This window comes from Podarcis gaigeae, assembly GCF_964106915.1.
Source record: "Podarcis gaigeae genome assembly, chromosome: 13".
Taxonomy (NCBI): domain Eukaryota; kingdom Metazoa; phylum Chordata; class Lepidosauria; order Squamata; family Lacertidae; genus Podarcis; species Podarcis gaigeae.
The window spans coordinates 6,815,586-6,835,197 of record NC_139689.1 but is presented as its reverse complement, the minus strand read 5'-3'; the positions used below and the strand labels follow the sequence as shown (position 1 = coordinate 6,835,197).

The window sequence follows — 19,612 nt, the reverse complement described above, 5'->3', positions numbered from 1 at the left end:
TCATACCTTGACGCTTCCCGCCTCATCTGTAAATGTAGATCTGTGTAAATTAGCTGCTTGAATTTTTGTAGGGTGTGTGTGTGTGTGTTCAAATGGAGCAAGACAAGTACTGCCTTGACCTCATTCCCAATTTCTGATATTTAGGAAGGCTAAATATTTGGGGCGTTTCCAGCCCCTGCCCTGCAAGAGGGACTTGTGTTACTTCGTATCAGTGGCGTAGCGTGGGGGGTGCAGGGGGGGCGGCCGCACCAGGCGCAACATCTGGGGGTTAAGGGCCGCAAATTACTTGCCTTGCCCCGGGTGCTGACAACCCACGCTACACCACTGCTTCATATGTTTTGCTTCTGTCAGTGCACCATTGGATTGCGTTTGTACTGCTTCTCAAACCAATACAATCGCTTGTGGCATCCTAATGGGTTTCCCAGGAAGCAGGTTTCTAGTCCTCATGCCCTCCAGACAGAGAAGCTTGAGAATAGGCACGACAAAGCCACTGATTAGTCCTGCCAGTAGCTGCTTCTTCCTGCTTAATTTTTTGGGTTTTTTGGCAAGGGTTGCCAGGGAGGGGAGGTTAAGGTCAAGCAGGCGTCCCGGTTGCCATGCTATCCCTGGCATCTTGATGCTACTCTTAGCGGGTGAAAGGTGAAAGCTCCTCTCTTTGCAGCCCACACACTACTTACCAGCAAGAGGGCTTTCAGGTTCGTTCCCAGCCCCCTGCTCTGAGCTGGGAGTCCCGCCTGGCTTAAGTGGGTCAGGAGGGAGGTTGAGGCCGGGGATAACTTTGGTGGCAAAGGTCATTTCCACAGTAGTGGCCTGGAGAGAAGGTCAAGAAGAAGAAAAGGCAGAATTATATGAGCCAAAGGCGGGATGGGGAAGAGAGGGGCCAGTTATTAGTGATCATTTGGAGCAGGGATGCCGAACTCCCCAATTTATAAAGTATTTACAAAATGCTGCTGCGGCCTTTTCACGAAGGGTGGAAACAGGCTAAAGCTCACCAGTTGGTGGGGCCCCAAACACCTCCCTCCTACTGACGCCCCCAGTTGGCTCTCTGGATGATGATGATGATTAGAATTTATATACAGTGGTACCTCAGGTTAAGTACTTAATTTGTTCTGAAGTGTATGTAACCTGAGGTACCACTGTACCACCCTATACCTGGAGGTCTCAGGTTGGTTCATAGAACAAAATCAAAATATAAAACCTCAAGATATATACCGTGGCACCTTGATTCTCAAATTTATTATTATTATTATTATTATTATTATTATTATTAGTAATAATAATAAATTTATTTATAACCCACCATCCCCAGCAGAAGCCAGGCTCAGGGCAGTGGTACTCAAATGCCTTGGTTCCCATACTCTGAAAACCCGGAAGTGTTTCGGTTTTCAAACGTTTTTCGGAAGCCAAACATCCAGTGTGGCTGTCGACTGTTGTTGCCTGGGCGCCTGCACTAATCAGAAGCTGTGCCTTGGTTTTTGAACATTTCGGAAGTCAAACGGACTTCCAGAATGGATTAAGTTTGGCGCTTTTGTTTTTGTGGTTTTTGTTTCTGAGGCTTTTTCGGTTAATTTGTTTTTGTGACAGTTCAGCTACTGATGGATTGATTGTGTGCCTGCGGAAATGGATAAAAGCCCCCCATCCAAACAATGACTATCATCAGTGGAGGTAAGGAAAAAATAATAATTTTAATTTTTATCATCTACAACACTGTCTTATTTATTTTATAGCACAGTACATTGATTATTGCTTTCATTTTATGGCTCAGTGGTCTCGTTAGATAGTAAAATTCATGTTAAATGGCTGTTTCAGGGGTTGTTTTTAAAAGTCTGGAACGGATTAATCCGTTCTGCATTGCGTTCTTTGAGAAAGTGCGCCTTGGTTTGGAATCCTTTGATTTTGGAACAGGCGTCCGGAACGGATTAAGTTTGAGAACCAAGGTACCACTGTAATCGAAATAAAAACAAGAACCCAATAACCCCCTGTTGTCCTCACCACTGGGTCCCCACATCTTCCCCAGCCCCTATTGTCAAGCACAGTCCCCACCTCTTTGACATCAGCATGACAGGCGCAGACCCAACAGGTCAAGCTTTCCAGAGAAGGAAAAGCTTCACCTGTTGAATTACCTGCAAAGGGTTAGTGGCATGTGAAAAAGCAGTTTCTGTGATTGTATCCCCTCCACCCTTCATATGATTCCAACATTAAGAGGGGCAGGGAGAAATACCCACTGAGCCAGCAACTCACCACCAGAAGCAGCTTTTCCACGCATTCGGGCACCACGTTGTGAATGTGGCTGAGGTGGAAGTGGAGGTTGGTGCGCCCGACCAGCTGCTCCTGGCAGAGCGGGCATCGGAATTTGGGCTGCACGGCATGCTGGGAGACGGTGTGAGCCCGGACGGCTTCGGCTGATTGGTCGGTGTAATTGCAGTAGGGGCAGCAGAACACCTGTTTGGCAGGAAGAAGGTGAAGGGGGGGGAGAGATGGAGGTCCGAGAAAAGAAAAAACTTTAGCTCCAGGAAGCAGGAGGCTGTCTCTTCCTGGCACCTGGGGGGAAAGGGGGATTTGCATATATATCTCATTGAGGATTTGAGGGAGGAGGCGTGTCAGTGTAGGCAGAAGGAAAGAAAACAAGAAGTTTTTAATAGGGAAATCACAAAGGGCGATTAGTAATCATTAAAAAGATGGAGCCTACACATGCTTGCTCCCACCTGCTCATCTTGGTTCTGGGCCATCTTCGGAAGAAAATAAACTCTCTCCCCTCCCCATCCCCCAAAATACTGCCTTTTCTTACATGCAAACAAGCTAGTGCCCCAAGCGGCAGACCGGGGAATGTGTGTGGCTTAAAGGCCTTAGGCTGAAGGATCAAAGAGAGACATGAAAGCGTCTGTGTCAGGATTTCACCTAAGGGCTGATTGGTATCTGCAGAAAGCACAAGGCGGGTCAAGGGTTGAGCCGAGCGAAAATGAGAGGTTCTGTTCCCTGGACCGCCAGGTCCGTGCTCGTGTGCTCGGGGGGGGGGGGGCAGCTGTAAAACGGGCATAATAAACTCAACGCTAGTTAACATCGAAGGGCTTGTTGCAAGGACTGATCTGATCCCGTCTACACAGCCTTGCCAACGTTTTCATCTTGAGGGGGCCTTTCTGGGCTGGGCAAGGGTAGCATCAGAACAGACAGAGAAGTGGGATGCATGGCAGTGCAATGTTATTAGGATGGGACCATTATAAGTAGACAATCCCATTCAAGAAACAGGCTTTGAAGATGCAGTGGTATGGTTAACACTGTGTATTTCACAGCTGGTCATGCCCAATTTGTTTCATCAGGGTGGATCTCATCCCCCGCCCCCCCGCTAGGCAGAGATGCTTAATTTCTGTTTTTTATTCAACCATTTGGACCCCCACCAGGAACAAGCAAGCAAAAAAAATCTAATCTGCCAAGTGAAGTTTCACTGGGTTGTTTGAGGCTGCCGCCATTGAATCGTGTAGAGAGAGGGTTAAAATGGAGGAGATGGGCTTCAGAGACACTGTGTGATTCCCCCACCTCTGCCCCCCACCCGCAAAGCCCCCCAATAAGCGCCACTCACTGTAGTGTCTCCCACACCTCCAGCTTTCGTTTCAGTCTCATCAGAACCTGCAGGAAGGAAAGAAAGGGGGGGGGGAACATTATGGTGTTTTCCTGCAGACACTTTCAAAATGGCGGTTAAAAGCTCCAAGGGGCTTTGAGGCCTGATGGAGGGGTGTGGTGAGAGAGGCGCTCTTGGGGGTGGTACCAGACAAGGACCCCTCCACCCACTGCAGTGGGGACAGCTGAATGGGGGGGGGCATTGGATCAGGCACCCTGAAAAGGATGCCTTGGCGGCTGCCGCCCCCCCCCCATCAATGCAACCATCCCTATTCCTGCAAGCGCAAGACATTTGAAATGCTGAATTTTTTTTAAAATCGCCATAACCCGCCCTGGGACCAGCTGGAAAAGGGCAGGTAATAAATTTAATAAGGATAATAAAAACAGCCAGCCTCACGGAAGCGAGGAGCGAGACTTGCTAGGACTCGCCCACAAATACCCCTGGTATTATTCCTTTTGCAGCAGTCGTGGTGGCAAAATGGGACTCAGCACTTAAGACAACACTCAAAACCGAGGGAAGGCGTTGCAGGGTCTTTTCTTCATATTCCTGGTGCTACAGCCCCCAGGTTGGGGATGGCTGCCCCTTTCAACAGAATACTGCCGCCTTAAGGGATGGTGGCACTGGGGGAATCAAGAGGGGCACAAACATTTGGGGTGTTTGGCACCCCTGAATGGGAGGAGCCTTTCGCACAGACTGCCACCACGAGGGAGGGGTTAGGGGCGTGGCCAGCAATGTAGGCGTGGCTTCAAGGCGGAGCAACCTCGGCAGTGGGCGTGGCTTTGCACAAGAGGGGAGGAGTCACTCACCAGCCACCTGGGCTTTACTCTGCGTTTCCTTTTCGGGGGGCAAGTTCTCTGGTACTGTTTCTTTCCCTAGAGACGGGGAGAGAACCATAAGTGGGTGTGGGGTGAGAAGGGAAATGGGGGGGTGGGCTTTCTAGATGCTGCTGGACTCCACCAGCTCCCAGCCAACGGTCTGGGATGATGGGAGCTGTGGCCCAACTTCCAGAGCCCTCCACCACCCAGATAGCCTGGCCGATATCCCTGCTCCTCCTCTTTCACCTGGGAGTTTGGAAGGTGGGAAACCTGGGGGTGGGGTGGGGGGGAGAGGGAGACGAGAGAGGAGGGAATTCCGCCGCCGACGCTGCGAGAGCCGGCATGACGCACGATCCAGGACTTTATCCTCGTCAGAGACTAATTAAACTCTCAACCCAAGTGGGATCGTTAATATCGAACGGACTTGCCTTCCCGCCCGGCAGTAGCAACCTCACTGCCATTGGCAACTCAATTAACACTATTCAATACACCCGCCAAGATGTTAAGACCTCCATTTCTCACAACGCAGGGTGTTCTCATCCGGCAAACCCACCCCCCCTTTCCCGGTGCACACTTTCCCTATTGCCTTGTCCTAACTGCCTCAAATCTTCCCCACGTAAGCAGCCACCCACCCCGGACACCCGCATCCTATGCTCTCACTTCCACTAAGGTCCCTGCTCAAAAAAATAAATAAATGATCCATTTATCCAGGACTGCTTCACCCGTCCAGCCAAAGCCACCCATTCCCATCTTTTGGCTTGGAGTCTGCCCTCAGGACTGGACCCCCTCACTAGCCCTCCCCACGACCAACACAGCCCCCCTTCCCACATTTTAAATGCATTTTATGCAGCTGATCCTTGTTGACACTTATGCACACTCTCAGGTGTGCGTTAGGGGAAGGCGGAACATTTGCAGGGTCAACAATGTTTTGAAAGATAAATTTGAAGCTGGGAACCAGGCCAAGTCGCATCACGTGGGGAGGGGGGTGCCCGCCCTGGGCACCTGACGGGAGGTGGATGAGGGCAGCTACCAGCTAGGAGAAGGGGAGGAAGGGAGGAAAGGCGATCTCTATCCTTCCTCCCTATTTCTTTCTCTCTTCCCTTTTTCCCTCTTTTCCTCCCCCCCCCCCCCCGGCCCGGCTGCGGTCCCTACATCTCTCTTTCTCATTTCTCCTCTCCTTCATTCTTCCTGCGGGTTGCTAGGCAACCACCCCAGTATCTGTCATAATCCATTATGAAGCTGGGGGGGGAGGGGGAGGGAGAGAAGGAGAGGGAGGTTGGCGGCGGTGGAAGAAGAGGAGGATGGAGCGTTCAGCAGCTTCTCGCTTGAATATCTGCGGACACAGGCATGCATTAAACGCAGAGCAAAAGGGGAAGACGTGGCGAAGCAAAGGGGGTGTGAAAGAGAGAAGGGGGGGAGAAGGCAGGCAGACAATGGAGGAATGAAAGAGTATTTGGTATCCGACCTTCAGTTCTCCCCCCCCCAAAAAAAACAACCTCCCACAGCCTTGCCACTTTGAACGTTTGCAAGAATTGCTGTTTCTTCTCCTCAAAATTCAGCCCCTACTACTATTGCTGCTATTCCCCCACCATCCACCATTCATGCCCTTCATTCAATGCAAATCTGCAGCCTAGCACCTTCTGTGGGTTTGCCACCCTCTCCGGCGGCACGGGGTGCCCGCCATGGCCAACCTGCAGGGCCGTTACCAGCGGGGTTGGCGGGAGCAAAGCAGATGTATCTCTCGAGGCCCGGGGTGCTTTCTCCGTTCTGGAGGAGCTGCAGGCGCCACTGGCCATGGGAGTCGCGGTGTTGGGGAGAGCGGAGGTGCTGGATCATGGCCAGGCGGTTCGGCGCATCCGTGTTGCAAAGGAGGCAGCGGAACGGGGCAGGTTCGGGGGCCGGCGGCGCTGCCGATGTGGCCTCCATTTCCAGAAGGAACTAGTGGGAGAGAAGGAAAGAATTGCAGATAGCAAGGACATGGGATCCGTTCAACGTTCCAGGTGGCTCCCTCTGAGAAGAGGCTCCCACCTGCCCCTTCTCACACCTACCCTTTTCCTCTTATGGCATGCCTCCATTCCTCTAAAGCCCCTCCCATTCCTGTGGCTCCACCCCCTTTCTGCTTGGCTCCACCCACTTCCTGTTAGGAACACCCTGAAAAGGACAGCTTAGCTCCGCCCCCATTTAGCAGGAGTTGGAGGAAGGCCGCTCCCTGTGTCATCCACAAGCCCCGCCCACTCCCCTCAGACCCCGGCACCTTGTAGCCTTGCAGCGCCTCCTGGTGGCCGGCTCCCGCCACGTGCAGCCTCATCTTCTCCTTGCTGTTGGTCTCGTATTCGCAGAGATTGCAGTGCAGGTGGAGGGGCGGGCCGAGCGGAAGCTCCGCCCCCATGTGGGCCCCGAGGCTGCCCCCTTCGCGCAGGTGGGCCGCCAGCTGGTACTTGAGGGCGTGCTTGTCGGTCTTGAGGTGCAGCTGGAAGTTGGCCTTCAGCTGGGTGCCGTAGGCGCAGAGCCGGCAGCGGTGCAAGTCGCCCGACACCTCCTTCCACTCGGCCTCGGGCAGCGAGCGGGGGGCCGATGCATGCCTCAGGAGCGCTTCCAGGCTGTCTGTATTGAAGGCTTGGCACACCAGGCACCCAAATAGCCTCTGGGGAGCCCCTAAGTCTGGCGCAGAGTGGGGCGGCAGCGGGGAAGGTGGGGCGGGCTCTGGAGAGAGCGATGCAGGAGCTGTGGGGAGAAGGGCGGCAGAATGACTGCCTATGGACGGAGAGGGGACACACTCCAAAACATTATTATTATTATTATTATTATTATTATTATTATTATTATTATCATTATTATTTTTTACACATAGGTAAAGGTAAAGGGACCCCTGACCATTAGGTCCAGTCGTGACCGACTCTGGGGTTGTGGCACTCATCTCGCTTTATTGGCTGAGGGAGCCAGCGTACAGCTTCCGGGTCATGTGGCCAGCATGACTAAGCCGCTTCTGGTGAACCACAGCAGCGCACGGAAACGCCGTTTACCTTCCCGCTGGAGCGGTACGTATTTATCTACTCGCACTTTGACGTACTTTCAAAGTGCTAGGATGGCAGGAGCAGGGACTGAGCAACAGGAGCTCACCCCGTGGCAGGGATTTTAACCGCCAACCTTCTGATCGGCAAGCCCTAGGCTCTGTGGTTTAACCTACAGTGCCACCTGCGTCCCTTATTATTAATTATTATTATTATTATTGATTAAATTTGCATGCCGCCCACCATCCGTAAATCTCAAGGCAGTTCGCAACACGAAAATGCAATATGAAAATCACAAACTACATAATGGCAATACACCGAGGCTGGGGAGATAGCGAGTGAGAGGAGCAAAACAGAAAGGAGCGGAAAGAAAAACTGCAAAGACTAAAAAACAAAACAAGAGTAGAGACTGTGGCCATGTTAACACAGCACATTTAAAGCTCTTTGATACCCCTTCAAACAGTCACAGCCCTTGGAGGTGTAGCTCTGGGGAAGAAATAAGGGGTCTCTCAGAACCCTTAACAAACTACAGCTCCCAGGATTCTTTGTGGGAAGCCATGACTGTTCACAGGGCTTTAAATGTATTGTGGGAATGTGGTCTATAAGGGAAGGGAGAGAACGAACAACACAAGAGGCCTATTCATTATCAATTGAGATTCCCACCCAGGCTTTAGATCTCCACGTGGACAGAAGCAGCGGTGGCCATGATTGGGGAGGGGAGGCGACCATCGCTTACCTGAGCCCAAGACAGCCATCTTCCTGCCAGCCGCAGCGTTGAGGTGTGGGAAGCCTCCGTTGAGCAAGATCTGGCTTTGCTCCATGGGCTTGTCCCCCCGCAGGGCTGAGCTGCCCGCGGCGTGAGCGTGGTGGGGGTGTGCATGGTGCGAGTGGCCCAGGGCCTGAGCGCCATAGAACTGGAAGAGCTCCGGCTGCCCCTTGCCCCCTGGCGCGGCTTGGGCCTGCCCCAGGAGCCCGGGCAGTGCCAGGGGCAGCCCCTGGTGGAGCAGGAGCATGTTCTGCATGTGCTTCTCAGAGGTCATGTGGATGCGCAAGTTGCGGGAGATGTTGGTTTCGTAGCTGCACACTTTGCACTGCCAGGAGGATTTGCCTTTTGACTCCTTCTCCTCGGGCGACGACGGGGTCGGCGCCACCGGGGCCGCCACCGAGGGGGCCCCGCCGCCTCCCCCCGTGGCCTGGTAGCCCTGCAGGTTGGCCAGGTGTTTGTCGGACTGCATGTGGATGCTGAGGTTGCCCTTGGTGGTGGTGGAGTAGTTGCAGGCCTCGCAGCGGTAGGGCTTGTAGCCGCAGTTGTAGCTCTCGCCCCGGGCCAGGCGAGGGTGCGGCCCGCCGGTGCTGCAGTAAGCGCAGTGGCTGTTGTTCTCGGGGTGCTTCTCCTTCATGTGGACGTCTAAGGTCTGCTGGTACTTGTAATGCCAGTTGCACTTGGGGCATTTGAGGGTCTTGCAGGAGTTGCGCGAGTGGAGCAAGGACATGTGGCCGGACAAAGTCAGCCCCGAGTAGGCCATGGCAGTGAAGTCTTCCCCAAAGGAAAGCGAGTGCCCTCCGTTGTGGCTGCTGCTGCTGCTACCGCTCAGCCCGTTGTTGACCTCAAACGTGGTGCTCACCATCTCGTTGGCCATCCCAACACTGACGGTTCCATGCGTCACGTCGGCTGCGCCAGTTTCATGGGTCAACCCAACCCGACCGGCGTCCGGGTTGGTGTTGGCTGGGCTGTCACTGTTCACTTTGGTGCCCAACCCGGAGCTGTTCGTTCCGCTGGTTGACTCGGCGCGAGCGCTGTCTCTGGCCAGTTCTGCACTGGAGGCTTCGTTGGCCAACCCAACGGCTTCGTTGGCCAACTCTACGTTGGCGTCTTCCTTGGGCAACCCTACGTCAGCTGCAGCATTGTTGCTGTTGGCCTTCTTCAGCGGCGTCTCTGAGAGCGGGGTGCTGGCACCCGTGGGTGGGCTTTGGCCATGTGAGCTTTGGTCTGGGAGAAGCCTCCCTTCCCCTTTCTGATTTTCGGCCGCCACTGCTGCTGCCTCCTCCTCTTCCTCCTCCTTTTCCTCTTCTGGTTTCTCCTCCGTGCCTCTCTTTGCCCAGGGCTCGCCGCTGACCCTTGACTCTTTGGCATCTGGTGGCTCGCATGGTTTTCCTGGGCTCCCTTTCTTCTTCTTTTTCTTCTTCTCTTCCTCCTCCTCCTCCTCCGTTACATTCACCCATCTGCTACACATTCGGACATTGAGGTCTCCCTTGGTGGTGGGCTTATTTGGTTCGAGGAAGCCAAGCGCGGTGCCTTGGAACACGGCAGAAGCCCCTCCAGACAGGGCCTGGCATTCGTCGGGGCTCAGCTGCGCCCCGTGGGCTACGCGGGCGTGAGCCGCCAAGGGGCGCCCCCGGCAGAAGGAGAGGCGGCAGATCAGGCAAAGCCAGATGGGTGGGGACGGCAGCTCCCCTTCTCGGCCAAGGCCGGCTTCCCTTTTGAGGTTCTCCTCGTCCTCCGCCAGGGCGGCGGCAGGGGCATCTTTGGGTTTGGTGGGAGCGTTTTTGGCAGACATGGTTCGAGGGGGGGCCCTGGCCAGTCGGAAACTGTAGAAGGCGCCGTGAGGGGTCCACTCGCCTGGCGCTGAGGTATTCTGGGACATTTGGTCAGTAGACGTAAAGCCTTGGTTTGGGCCTCCACCGCATTGGACGTGGAGGACAGACACCTGGGGAGATGTGGTGCTTAGGGAGCCCTTTGGTAAGAGAACGTGGCCGCCGCTGAGGAGATAGGCCGAGCCCTCGGCGGAGAAGAAGAGCGGGGCCTTGAGCCCGCCGTCCTCTTCCCCCTCTCCTCCGCCTTCTACTTCCTGCTTCTTCCCATCTTCTCCGGGTGGCGCCGCTTGCGGGGAAGGCGGTGGGTTTGGCGTCACGAGGCCGCAGTCGGCTTGGAGGAGAGGCCCGGGCAAGATGGCGGCCGGGAGCTTCGCGGAGCCCAGCGCTGCTTGGGAACCGGAGCAGGGCCTCATGGTGTCGTTGGGAGAGGGGGCATCAGAGGAGGAAGAGGAGGAAGGGTCCGAGAGGGGGGGTTCTTTGGTGGCTGGAGAGGCAGGAGAGTCCTGAGCGGGCCGAGGCGCGGCCCTGTCATCCTGACCGTCGGCCGGGGGGGCAGCAGCGGAGCAGGAGGAGGAGGAGGAGGAGGAGGCAGAGTTAGAGGGGGCGTCCATGGCGGTGCAGGCGCGAGGGGTGCGGAGGGGTCATCTCAGCACGGGAGCCGAGACCCTGAAGGGGAAACAGAAAAAAGGCAGCCAGGTGTGAAATCTTGTTTCTCGTTCTGAATTCCCCCTGTGTCAGACCTTCCTCAACTTTTGCTGTGCAAAGCAACTGGAGGGCACAATTTGACACTTGAACTGCTCTGAGAGGGGAATTGGAGTCTCCAAACAACTATCTGCGCCCTTAATGGACTATAACTCCCAGAATTCTTTGGGGGAAGCCATGGCTGCCTAAAGCAAAATGATACTGCTTTAAATATATGGTGTGGAAGGCTGCTTCATCTAAAGTGACTTTAGCATAATTGAGTAGGAACATACGAAGCTTCCTTATACAGTCGTACCTTAGAAGTTGAACAGAATCCGTTCCAGAAGTCCGTTCGACTTCCAAAACGATTGGAAACCGAAGCGCGGCTTCGGATTGGCTGCAGGAAGGTCCTGCAGCCAATTCGGAATCTGCGGAAGCCCTGTCGGATGTTTGGCTTCCAAAAGAACGTTCGAAAACCGGAACACTCACTTCCGGGTTTCAGTTTTTTGGGAGCCGATTTATTCAGGAGCCAAGGCGTTCGAGATCCAAGGTACGACTGTACAGAGTCAGACCGGTGATCTGTTTAGCTCTGTGTTGTCTGCACTGGCCGGCAGTTGCTCTCCGGGATTTCAGGCAGGGTTCTCTCCTAGCCCTATGTGGATCTTTCTCCATGCCATCCAGATACTCTACCACGGAGCTGAATCCCTTTCCTAGACAGGCCTTGCTTGCACCCGCCACCAACCTCTTCCTCATCCTATCCTGCTTCTGGATGGGCAAAGTGATTGTGCCAACACCTGAAAGAGCTTCCACCACTCTTGCCCCCAAATTATACTCTGGAGGAGCGTTCGCACATACTGCTCTCTCGCTGATGACTGTAATATCATGGGATGTCTTGGGGTCCCTGCCAATCAAACTCTATGGGAGGGGACCTTAGCTCGGCAGTGGAGCGCATGCTATGCTTGCAGAAGGTCCAGGTTCAATTTCAGGGCCCCTCAAGTTTGGAAGGACCAGCAGAGGACAATAAATACTCCTTTCGTGGAGAGCCGTTGCAGGCCAGGGATAGGCTTATTGAGATATAAGGTAGTTCTTATACTCCTAGCCCAGGGATATAGTGCGTGCTTTTATGTGCAAAAGGTCCCAGCTTCGAGAAAGGCCAGAAATGTTCAATGGGAACTTATTCAAGCTGCATGTTGTCTAGCTATGCCCGTTCTCGTCTTAAATCAGCTCCCAATACGGGGAGAGGAGAGCTGGTTATGGCAGGATGGAGGTGGGTGGGTCAGGGACTCCTGGAAGGGCAATTGCAAAAACATGAGGAGGACTCTGGGCAAACAGCCCGGCTACTGGAAAGGGGGGGAAAGCAAATGGCTCTTCTTCTCGATCTGGGCTGGGGAAGGATTTGCAATGCAAATTAATAGCTTAGCATGCCAGCAGCTGATACAAGTGGGGGAGGAGGCAAGGAAAAACAGGAATCCTTCCATTCTGCAACATACAAGCGCTAGGCAAATGCATCCATCCCCACATTCTCTGCTCAACCCGTTAGAGGCAGGAAGAGGTTCTCCTAGCAACTGCCCAGCCCCACTTGAAGTTTCCATTTCCTCCCACATTCAGACGGCCACTTCATCCTCCCACCTTCCTGGCACTCAGTTCAGCCCTTACGTAGACATCTAGACATCGCTTGAAACTCCTGTTGTCCTAGGCGCATTTTGCGACGGGGAATCTCATTAGCTTCTGAGCTCTGGGTGCAGCGCAGCGCCTAAGATTTCAGATTAAAACAGCAGACTGGAAGGAAAGAAGGACCTTTTTCTGCCTCCCTACTTCCAGCCACTCTCTGAAGACTGGAGAAGAGACCCTCTTAAGAATATTAGAGGGGTGAGTTTCGCCGTCCATCTGCCATAGCGTGGCCACCCGGAAGAATATTAGGGGGGTAGGCAGGAGAAGAACGAGATCACGTGAAAAATGCACATAATGGTTGCAGTTCATTCATTTTCAGCGTTGTATTCTTGTTATAAAAAAGCACGCCTAGACATTCCATTCTTGCGCCCATAACCTAGTTTTTTAAGGTGCCATTTAGCTCCTAGCTTCCATATCTCAGTTTCTAACACTATATGCAGAGCACTGCATCTCAGCATCTGCAAAATGTCAGGTTCCTCACTGCTGAGAAGCCAAAGCTAATTCCCCAGACATCCAGGATTAGAGAGGGCGGGCTTTCAAGAAAAACTTTAAGTCTGAAATTAAGGGCACGCGTACGCACACCTATCTACAGATCTCCCCAGGCCAGACGGCGGCACGCGCAGGTGTGGGCCCACAGCCTGTTAGGAAGGGCAAACCGCAGCACTCGAACTCCACCCTCGCCCCAAGTCCATCCGCAGGTCTACTCACTTAAGAAAAAGTGTGTTTGCTGCACATTTTAAGCACCTTCCTCCATAACACATCGCCAATATCCTCATTATCCTCATTTCAATTTCTCCCCCAAAAAGCAATTCGACGTGACATTCTAATATATTCCGGGCAGCAGTCAAAACCAGAGGCACGAAAACTTCTTCAGCCAAAAGCTGAAACGAACAAACAAATAGTTTTCTGAATGCAAGGTCTTAGGAGAGAGATCCAGAAAGCTTCGGAGCCACCACCAAAAAGGCCCTATAAAACTCCTCATTTTTGTTTCAATTTCCTTCAGTCACAACACATCAAGGCTAGATATCACCTACTTGTCTACTTGTCAATCCACTTACCGGTATCTCTTTCTCTCCACCCACCCACTCCCCACCTTATAGAATAAAGCAAGCTGGTCTTCCTTAAAAATTGTTAATAAACCAAAACGCAGATTACACAGAACACTCTGATTTGTAATGTTATTTCAGCAAATATCCCTTCCCAGGAAGGTTGTGCTAGCTCAAATGTCCGCCACCCTTCCAAACTGTGATTCTGCAGCTCAGAGGGACGAGGGCCCACACGACATGCCCTTCCAGGAGTTAGGACTAGCAGGCATCAACAGCTGACCCGTCCTTCATGGATTTGCCATTCCTTTGGCGGAGGCAGAGAACGGCAGCGGCAACCGCGATATCCTGTGGCAAGGCGTTCCACAGATCGGCGGTGCTTTCTGCGTGAAAGCCGTTTCTCTTTGCCGTGAACCTCAACCCTGCCAACTCCTGCGAACTTGACATACCTGTCTTGCCAACCCTTTGCCCAAAAAAACCACATGACTCATCCATTTATCCAGCTCCAAATCCTCTCTTCAGCTAACATTCTGACACACCACTAACCCAGCCATGACAAGGCAGGAGAGTTTCCACGCAAGAGTTTCTCAGCTCCCCCCCCCCATAGTGAATCCAAGCGAACCAAGATCAGAGGTGGGGGAACATGTACGCCTCTGAGTTGTGTTGCACACCCAACTTTAGCACGCCCCGGCCAGCATGACCAATGGTTAGGGATGATTTGAGTTCTGGCTCAACCTCTGAAGGGTCTATCCCAGAACTAGACTACTGGACGATCCCAACATTTGCCATGGTGCTTTTGTTGTTGTTGCTTTTAATTTTTTTTATGTTTGCTATATACCCCCCTGATGTTTGCTGAGAGGCTGGTATATGAATGCTTTTATAAATAATTGTCGATCGCTGTAAATTTGTGGGGGGGAGGGGCATTTGCCCCTCAGGGAAATGAAACTTGGGGTATTCCCTCTTGAAAATCCCTAACCCCCCCCCCCCTCGTCTGACTTTTCACAGGGCGGCAGCCCCAGCCAAATTAAGTGTGGGCTGGCATGACCTCCCCCCCCAAATGATGCTGGGAGTTGAAGATAATTTGGGGGGGGCAAGGAGAGGAGATATTCCTTCGCCCCCGCCCACCACAAATATCACCCTCCGTATCAGTAGTGGGAGCCATGGCAACCAAAAAGGCTTCAAACCGGTTTCCACGGGGAGTGGAGACGGAGTTGGGCTGGCAAAGATACCAGCCGCACAACCCAACACATGCGCACCCCCAAAATCCCTTCGCATGGGAACACTCCTAGTCCATCGAGCTCAATATTGTCCACTCTGGCTGGCAACAGCTTGGCAAGGTTTTGACCCGGAGCCATGTTTTGCCCTACCTGAACCCGAGGCCCACATCTACCTCCCTGGTTTCCACACAACCAGCTTCTCCTCTTCTCCTTCCTGTCTGTCCTCCACACACAAACCCCCCCCTCGGTCGTCTGCCCACCTCAGCCCTTTAACATTATTATCTTTGCGTCCCAGGAGGAAAGACACCCTGTTAACTTTTTAATATTTTCTGTTCATTCCTCTGCTTGTAATGAAGGAAGAATTGGTGGCGAGGGAGGGGGGGGGTTAGAAAAAGAGAAAATGTGCTTTCTTGCGCCCTTCCTCTCTTCTCTCTCCCCCCCCCCATGCCTTTTCTCTTCCCCTCCCCCTTCAGAGGGTGGTTAGTCAATGCAAATTGTCTCATTAAGGAGAAAAGGAGGCGGGAGACATAATTAGGCGGCTGCTGCATATTTATTATGAGGGAGCCAGAGACACAAAGGCGTTTGGTGGGGAGGGGGGGTGAGTTGGTTGGTTGGTTATTGCATTGTGGGGGGGGGGGGAGAACAGAGAGAGAGAAAAGGAGGGATGAAAGAGAGAGAGAGAGAGAGAACGGGAAGAAAGGAAGAAAAAAAGGAGGAAGAAAAATGAGATATGAGATTGCAGGAGGCGTGATGTAGAGAATGGAATAGGAATGAGAAAGGGAGAGAGAGAATGGGAGTGAAAGGGGGGGGGGGGAATTGGAGGAGGCAGAAAGGAGAAGGAAAATACATATAGAAAATACATATAGTATAGAGAAATGCAGGCCCCAATCCTGAGGAATGTATTTCCTTGGGTCAGTGGGTCAGGTAACAGAGGCCACGGCCAAAGTGGGGTGGGGGTGGGGAGGCAGATAGTGGAAGGATGTTGTGGGGGGGGGGGAGAGAAGAAATAAGGGGGGGTCAACCCCAGCATGATGAAGTGGAGGGAATGCAAAGGACAAAGCGTGACAGATGAGGGAGGGGGAGAAGAGAAGAAGGCAGCAGAGAGAGAGAGAGAGAGAGAGAGAGAGAGAAATGGAGGAGATGAAAAGGGTGAGGGAGGGGATGGGAAAGGATTTGGCTTGGGGGGGTGGGATAGAGAGAGAGAGAAAGTGCAGAGATGGAGGGGGAAGAGAGAGGGATGAAAACCCAATGAGGAATAAATTCATGGAGGAGAAATGGGGTATTTGGGGGGGGGGGGCTGATGATGTTTGCATCCTCTTTGGATATATATTAAGAGAAGGCAAAGGCAGGCCACGGAAGAAAAGAAAGGGGGAAGAAGAAGAGGAGGCGGAGGAGAGGTTGTGTGTGGGGGGGTCCTCTCTCTCTCTCTCTCTCTCTCCCTCTCCCCATAGAGGAGGCGGGGGGGGGTCCTGCAGGCGCAGAGGGGGGGAGGGGCTCCGCGCAGGGCGATTAACGGGGAGATTAATGTCTAGGGGTGACAGGGGAGGCAGCCAGAGTCAATAAAACGAGAAGCACAGTGACAGGCAGCGCTTTAAATTACCCTGCGCAGCGGGGAGGGGAGGCGCTGGCGGATCTCCTCTGCTCTCCCTCCCTCTTCCCCACCCCCCCAACCCACCCACCCACCCAAGCTTGGGCTAATGCCCTTCAAGCTCCGATCTGTAAACCGTACCCCCCCCCCAATAATTTTTCCCCTCAGCGCCTTCCTCTTATCAAATCTGCCTCGCGCCCCCCCCTTTCCTCTTCTCTTCTCCAGCTCCCCATCATCAAATATTTGCTAAACTGGTTGATGAGAGTCCTGTTAACATCCAGGAGAGGGAAGGAAGAAAAGGAGGGTGGGCGGGGGGGGGGGTGAAGAGAAGGTTAAGGTTGGTTTTGACAACAGATTTCCAGCGTGGTCTGGAGGGGAGCGGCTTTTGTAAAAAAAAAGTGGGGGGGGGGAGCCTGATTCTCTCCCCCCAACTCTCTTTCCTCTAAAGGGCAAAAGGGGAGAAAAGGGTGGGGGGCGTGGTGCAAATATACAGACTAATGCGCCTCCTCTCCCTGCTTTTGTTTAATCCTGCAACGCGCTTAGGGCCTCATTTGTATGTGATTTGCATACAATATTTAGCAAGAGGCACCCTGGGTTGTTTTGTGTGTGTGTTTTCTTTTTTGGCACTCTCCGATCTGTGAAAGGGGGGGGGGGGACGGAGGAGGAGGGGACAGCTGAAAGGCACACACACACACACACACCCCTTCTAAATTGGTGTATGCAAATATATACAGCAAGGACTGGTGCATAAATTAATCTGAGAGTCAGGATGACAGAATTAGGTTAGCTGTCCCGTCAAAACCCCAACCTGCAGAAATGTGCCTTAGACCTGGGGGCCAAATGGTGTGTCTCAAAAGTTTCACAACTTTCTTTCCATCCCAAAACACAAATGAGATTCTTTCTGATTAGGGATCCGGTTGGGCGGAGAGAAGGGGGCGGAGAGAGAAAAAAGTCAAAAGTGTAAATACGATCACGATGAGCACGGCTGCCTCAAGAATTCATCAATAAGATGTAAAGGTTTAGGGGTTGGCTTTTGGAGGTTGTAGGTTTGTTTGTTTTCAAATCAAAGTATTAAAGTTGAACTTCTGCCCCTTGAAAAATGTTCCGAGTTGTTGTGTTTTAAGTGGGTGCATTTGAATTGTGAGCTTTTGCTGAGTTTTTACATGTTTGTGAAATCTCATTTGAGTGCGAGAGGTGGGAAAATGCGCTTGTGAGCACATTCACGTAGTGTTGCAAAATATGAGGCAAGTGTCCTCTCTCTCCAAGGGCATCCTGGTCTTAAAAGACAATTGCACAACATCACAAGGAAATTATGGCAGTGGGGATGCAGCGTGGGATCCCAGCATCTGCAGAAAGAGGGGAGAAAGAGAGACATGGGGGGGGGGGGCCTGATCTAGCTTCATGCTCTACCTATCCTGAAGCACTTCCTGGAGAAGAAGTTTTTAAAAATGCACATCTTCATGTTTTGTAAGCTCCTCCCGGGCAGGGACCATCCCTTCCCTCTACTTCTGTTCCCCTGCAAAGTGAACATCAGAGCTGGGAAACTGTTTTTCTCCTTCTGGGGACTACCTTCCCTGGGGGCTGGATGCCAGCGGTGGGTGGGGCCAGGGCAAATGTAGGTGGAGCAACAAAGGGAACACATTCTTTTAAGTTTGGAGGGCCACATTCGGGACCCGGGGCCAGAGATTTTGCACCCCTCATGTGTCTCAGTGGCACCATGCAACGAATAAATAGCACTTAGAATAAAAGAGTCGCTTGCAAGCTTTTGCGTGTCTGCCTTGGGAGGACTGAGCTATCCCAGCATCCCCCGGGGCAGTGGCCAGGTGTGGGCAGACTTCCCTTTCTGCTCCTCCCCCCCCCCCCCGAAAACACATCCTCAAAACCGCATTATGCAGCAACCCCTTTAAAACAGCAGTGTAATCAGAGAGAGCTTTCCCCCTACACATTTGCAGAGGCCTGCCCTGGGGCTGCGCAAGTGTGGACAGGCTAGAACGAGCGCACAGGTAAGACGAGGCAGACCGCTAGGGCGGCACGATGTCAAGGGACTTCTTGCGCCAAGAGTCACGAGTGCGAGTCCACGTTCCCCGCAGCTTCCAGCATGGACGGCCGGATCCCTGCAGAAGCAAGAGTCCATCTCCCAGAGTGCTTTGCTGCATCCCATAGGATTGTGGGACATGCAGGGACACCGCTTCCTCGCATCGTGAGCACCTGCCTAGAAATCGGCAGCAGCAACAATAACACCTGACCTACAGCCCAGTGACAGCAGGTACCAGAGGCTAGATCTGTACAGGGTAGGCAAAATATCAGACTTCCACTACTGTTTAAAGTAAACCTTAATGTGGCGCTAAAAGGAACCTTTTCTGAGCTCCACATACGGTAAGTCACAAACCTATTTGCATATATTTGCATAGCTTATTCCTGCCAGTAAAGCAAAGGGCCCAAGGGTGACGCTGGACACCCCACGCTAGAAAGAAGTCCCCTTCTAACTTCCGATACAATCTTTAAAGAAGCCGGGTTTGGGATCAATAAGGTCTAGCAACTTGGCTTGCGATTTTTGAAAGAGAGTCACACATTGCACTACAACTTATATGCATGCTGAACTAGCCGCAAGACTGTCTTGGTACAATTCGGCGGAAAGTTTGCCTCAACGCAGGGCTGGGGGAATTGAGGTTGTGTTAAGTTGGACGCTGGAGAAGCTATCTGGGACCTTGAGGCTTGTGGTTCGAGTTGAGGTGTCCTACTAAGAATTGAGTGGCCCTGACAGATTGTACAGCTGAGGGGGAAAGTGTGCATTACCAGAATCGTATCCTGAGGGTGAGGGAAACTGTTCTGAAGAATAAGTGACTTGACTTTGGCCACAGAGCCATGGAAATTCAAGTCTCTACGCCCAGGGGACTACACTTCCTTCTCCCACCTACAGCCCATCTATGCTACTGCAACCATGGGTGGAGTTGCAAATGTTTTTTTCCACGGTGAAACAATCTCACAAGACAAACTCTGAGCATGTACATGGTGCACCGATGCGGCTGCCATGTGCACTAATGCTGCATACATGAGCCGAGGCGTGGCATAGCCAACATTTGTTTAAAGCAGGCCAGATATTTTAGGACTACAACTCCCATCATCCCTGACCATAGGTCCTGTTAGCTGGGGATGATGTGAGTTGTAGTCCCCAAACAACTGGAGGGCCAAGTTTGCCTATGCCTGGTTTAAAGCACACAGCTTCTTGCAACGAATCCTAGGAACTGTAGTTTTCCTCTCCCAGAACTACAATTCCCAGCACCATGAACAAAATTCCCAGGATTCTCTGAGGGAGAGAGAGATTGCAGAGATTACTGAAATCTAGATGCATGCCCACAATGTGTCCTTGATTAA

The 19,612-nt window shown here is 52.6% G+C and overlaps 2 protein-coding genes across 5 annotated transcripts in view; one reads left to right on the top strand and one right to left on the bottom strand.

Annotated features, from left to right (window-relative positions):
• Positions 1–19,612, top strand: part of THTPA (thiamine triphosphatase) — a 55,616-nt gene that overhangs the window by 20,507 nt on the left and 15,497 nt on the right. The window lies entirely within an intron of this gene.
• Positions 1–19,612, bottom strand: part of ZFHX2 (zinc finger homeobox 2) — a 32,536-nt gene that overhangs the window by 7,876 nt on the left and 5,048 nt on the right. The window contains exons 2-8 of one of the 4 annotated variants that reach the window (XM_083706477.1): positions 8,179–10,703; positions 6,686–7,185; positions 6,069–6,369; positions 4,423–4,488; positions 3,578–3,624; positions 2,242–2,442; positions 678–810 (exon numbers count right to left, since the gene is read on the bottom strand). In XM_083706477.1, coding sequence (XP_083562603.1) covers positions 678–810; positions 2,242–2,442; positions 3,578–3,624; positions 4,423–4,488; positions 6,069–6,369; positions 6,686–7,185; positions 8,179–10,648 — 3,718 coding nt within the window. In that variant the 5' untranslated portion in view covers positions 10,649–10,703. Of the gene's footprint in view, positions 1–677; positions 811–2,241; positions 2,443–3,577; positions 3,625–4,422; positions 4,489–6,068; positions 6,370–6,685; positions 7,186–8,178; positions 15,595–19,612 lie in introns of those variants that run through there. The other 3 variants (XM_083706479.1, XM_083706478.1, XM_083706480.1) reach the window with 3 other exon arrangements.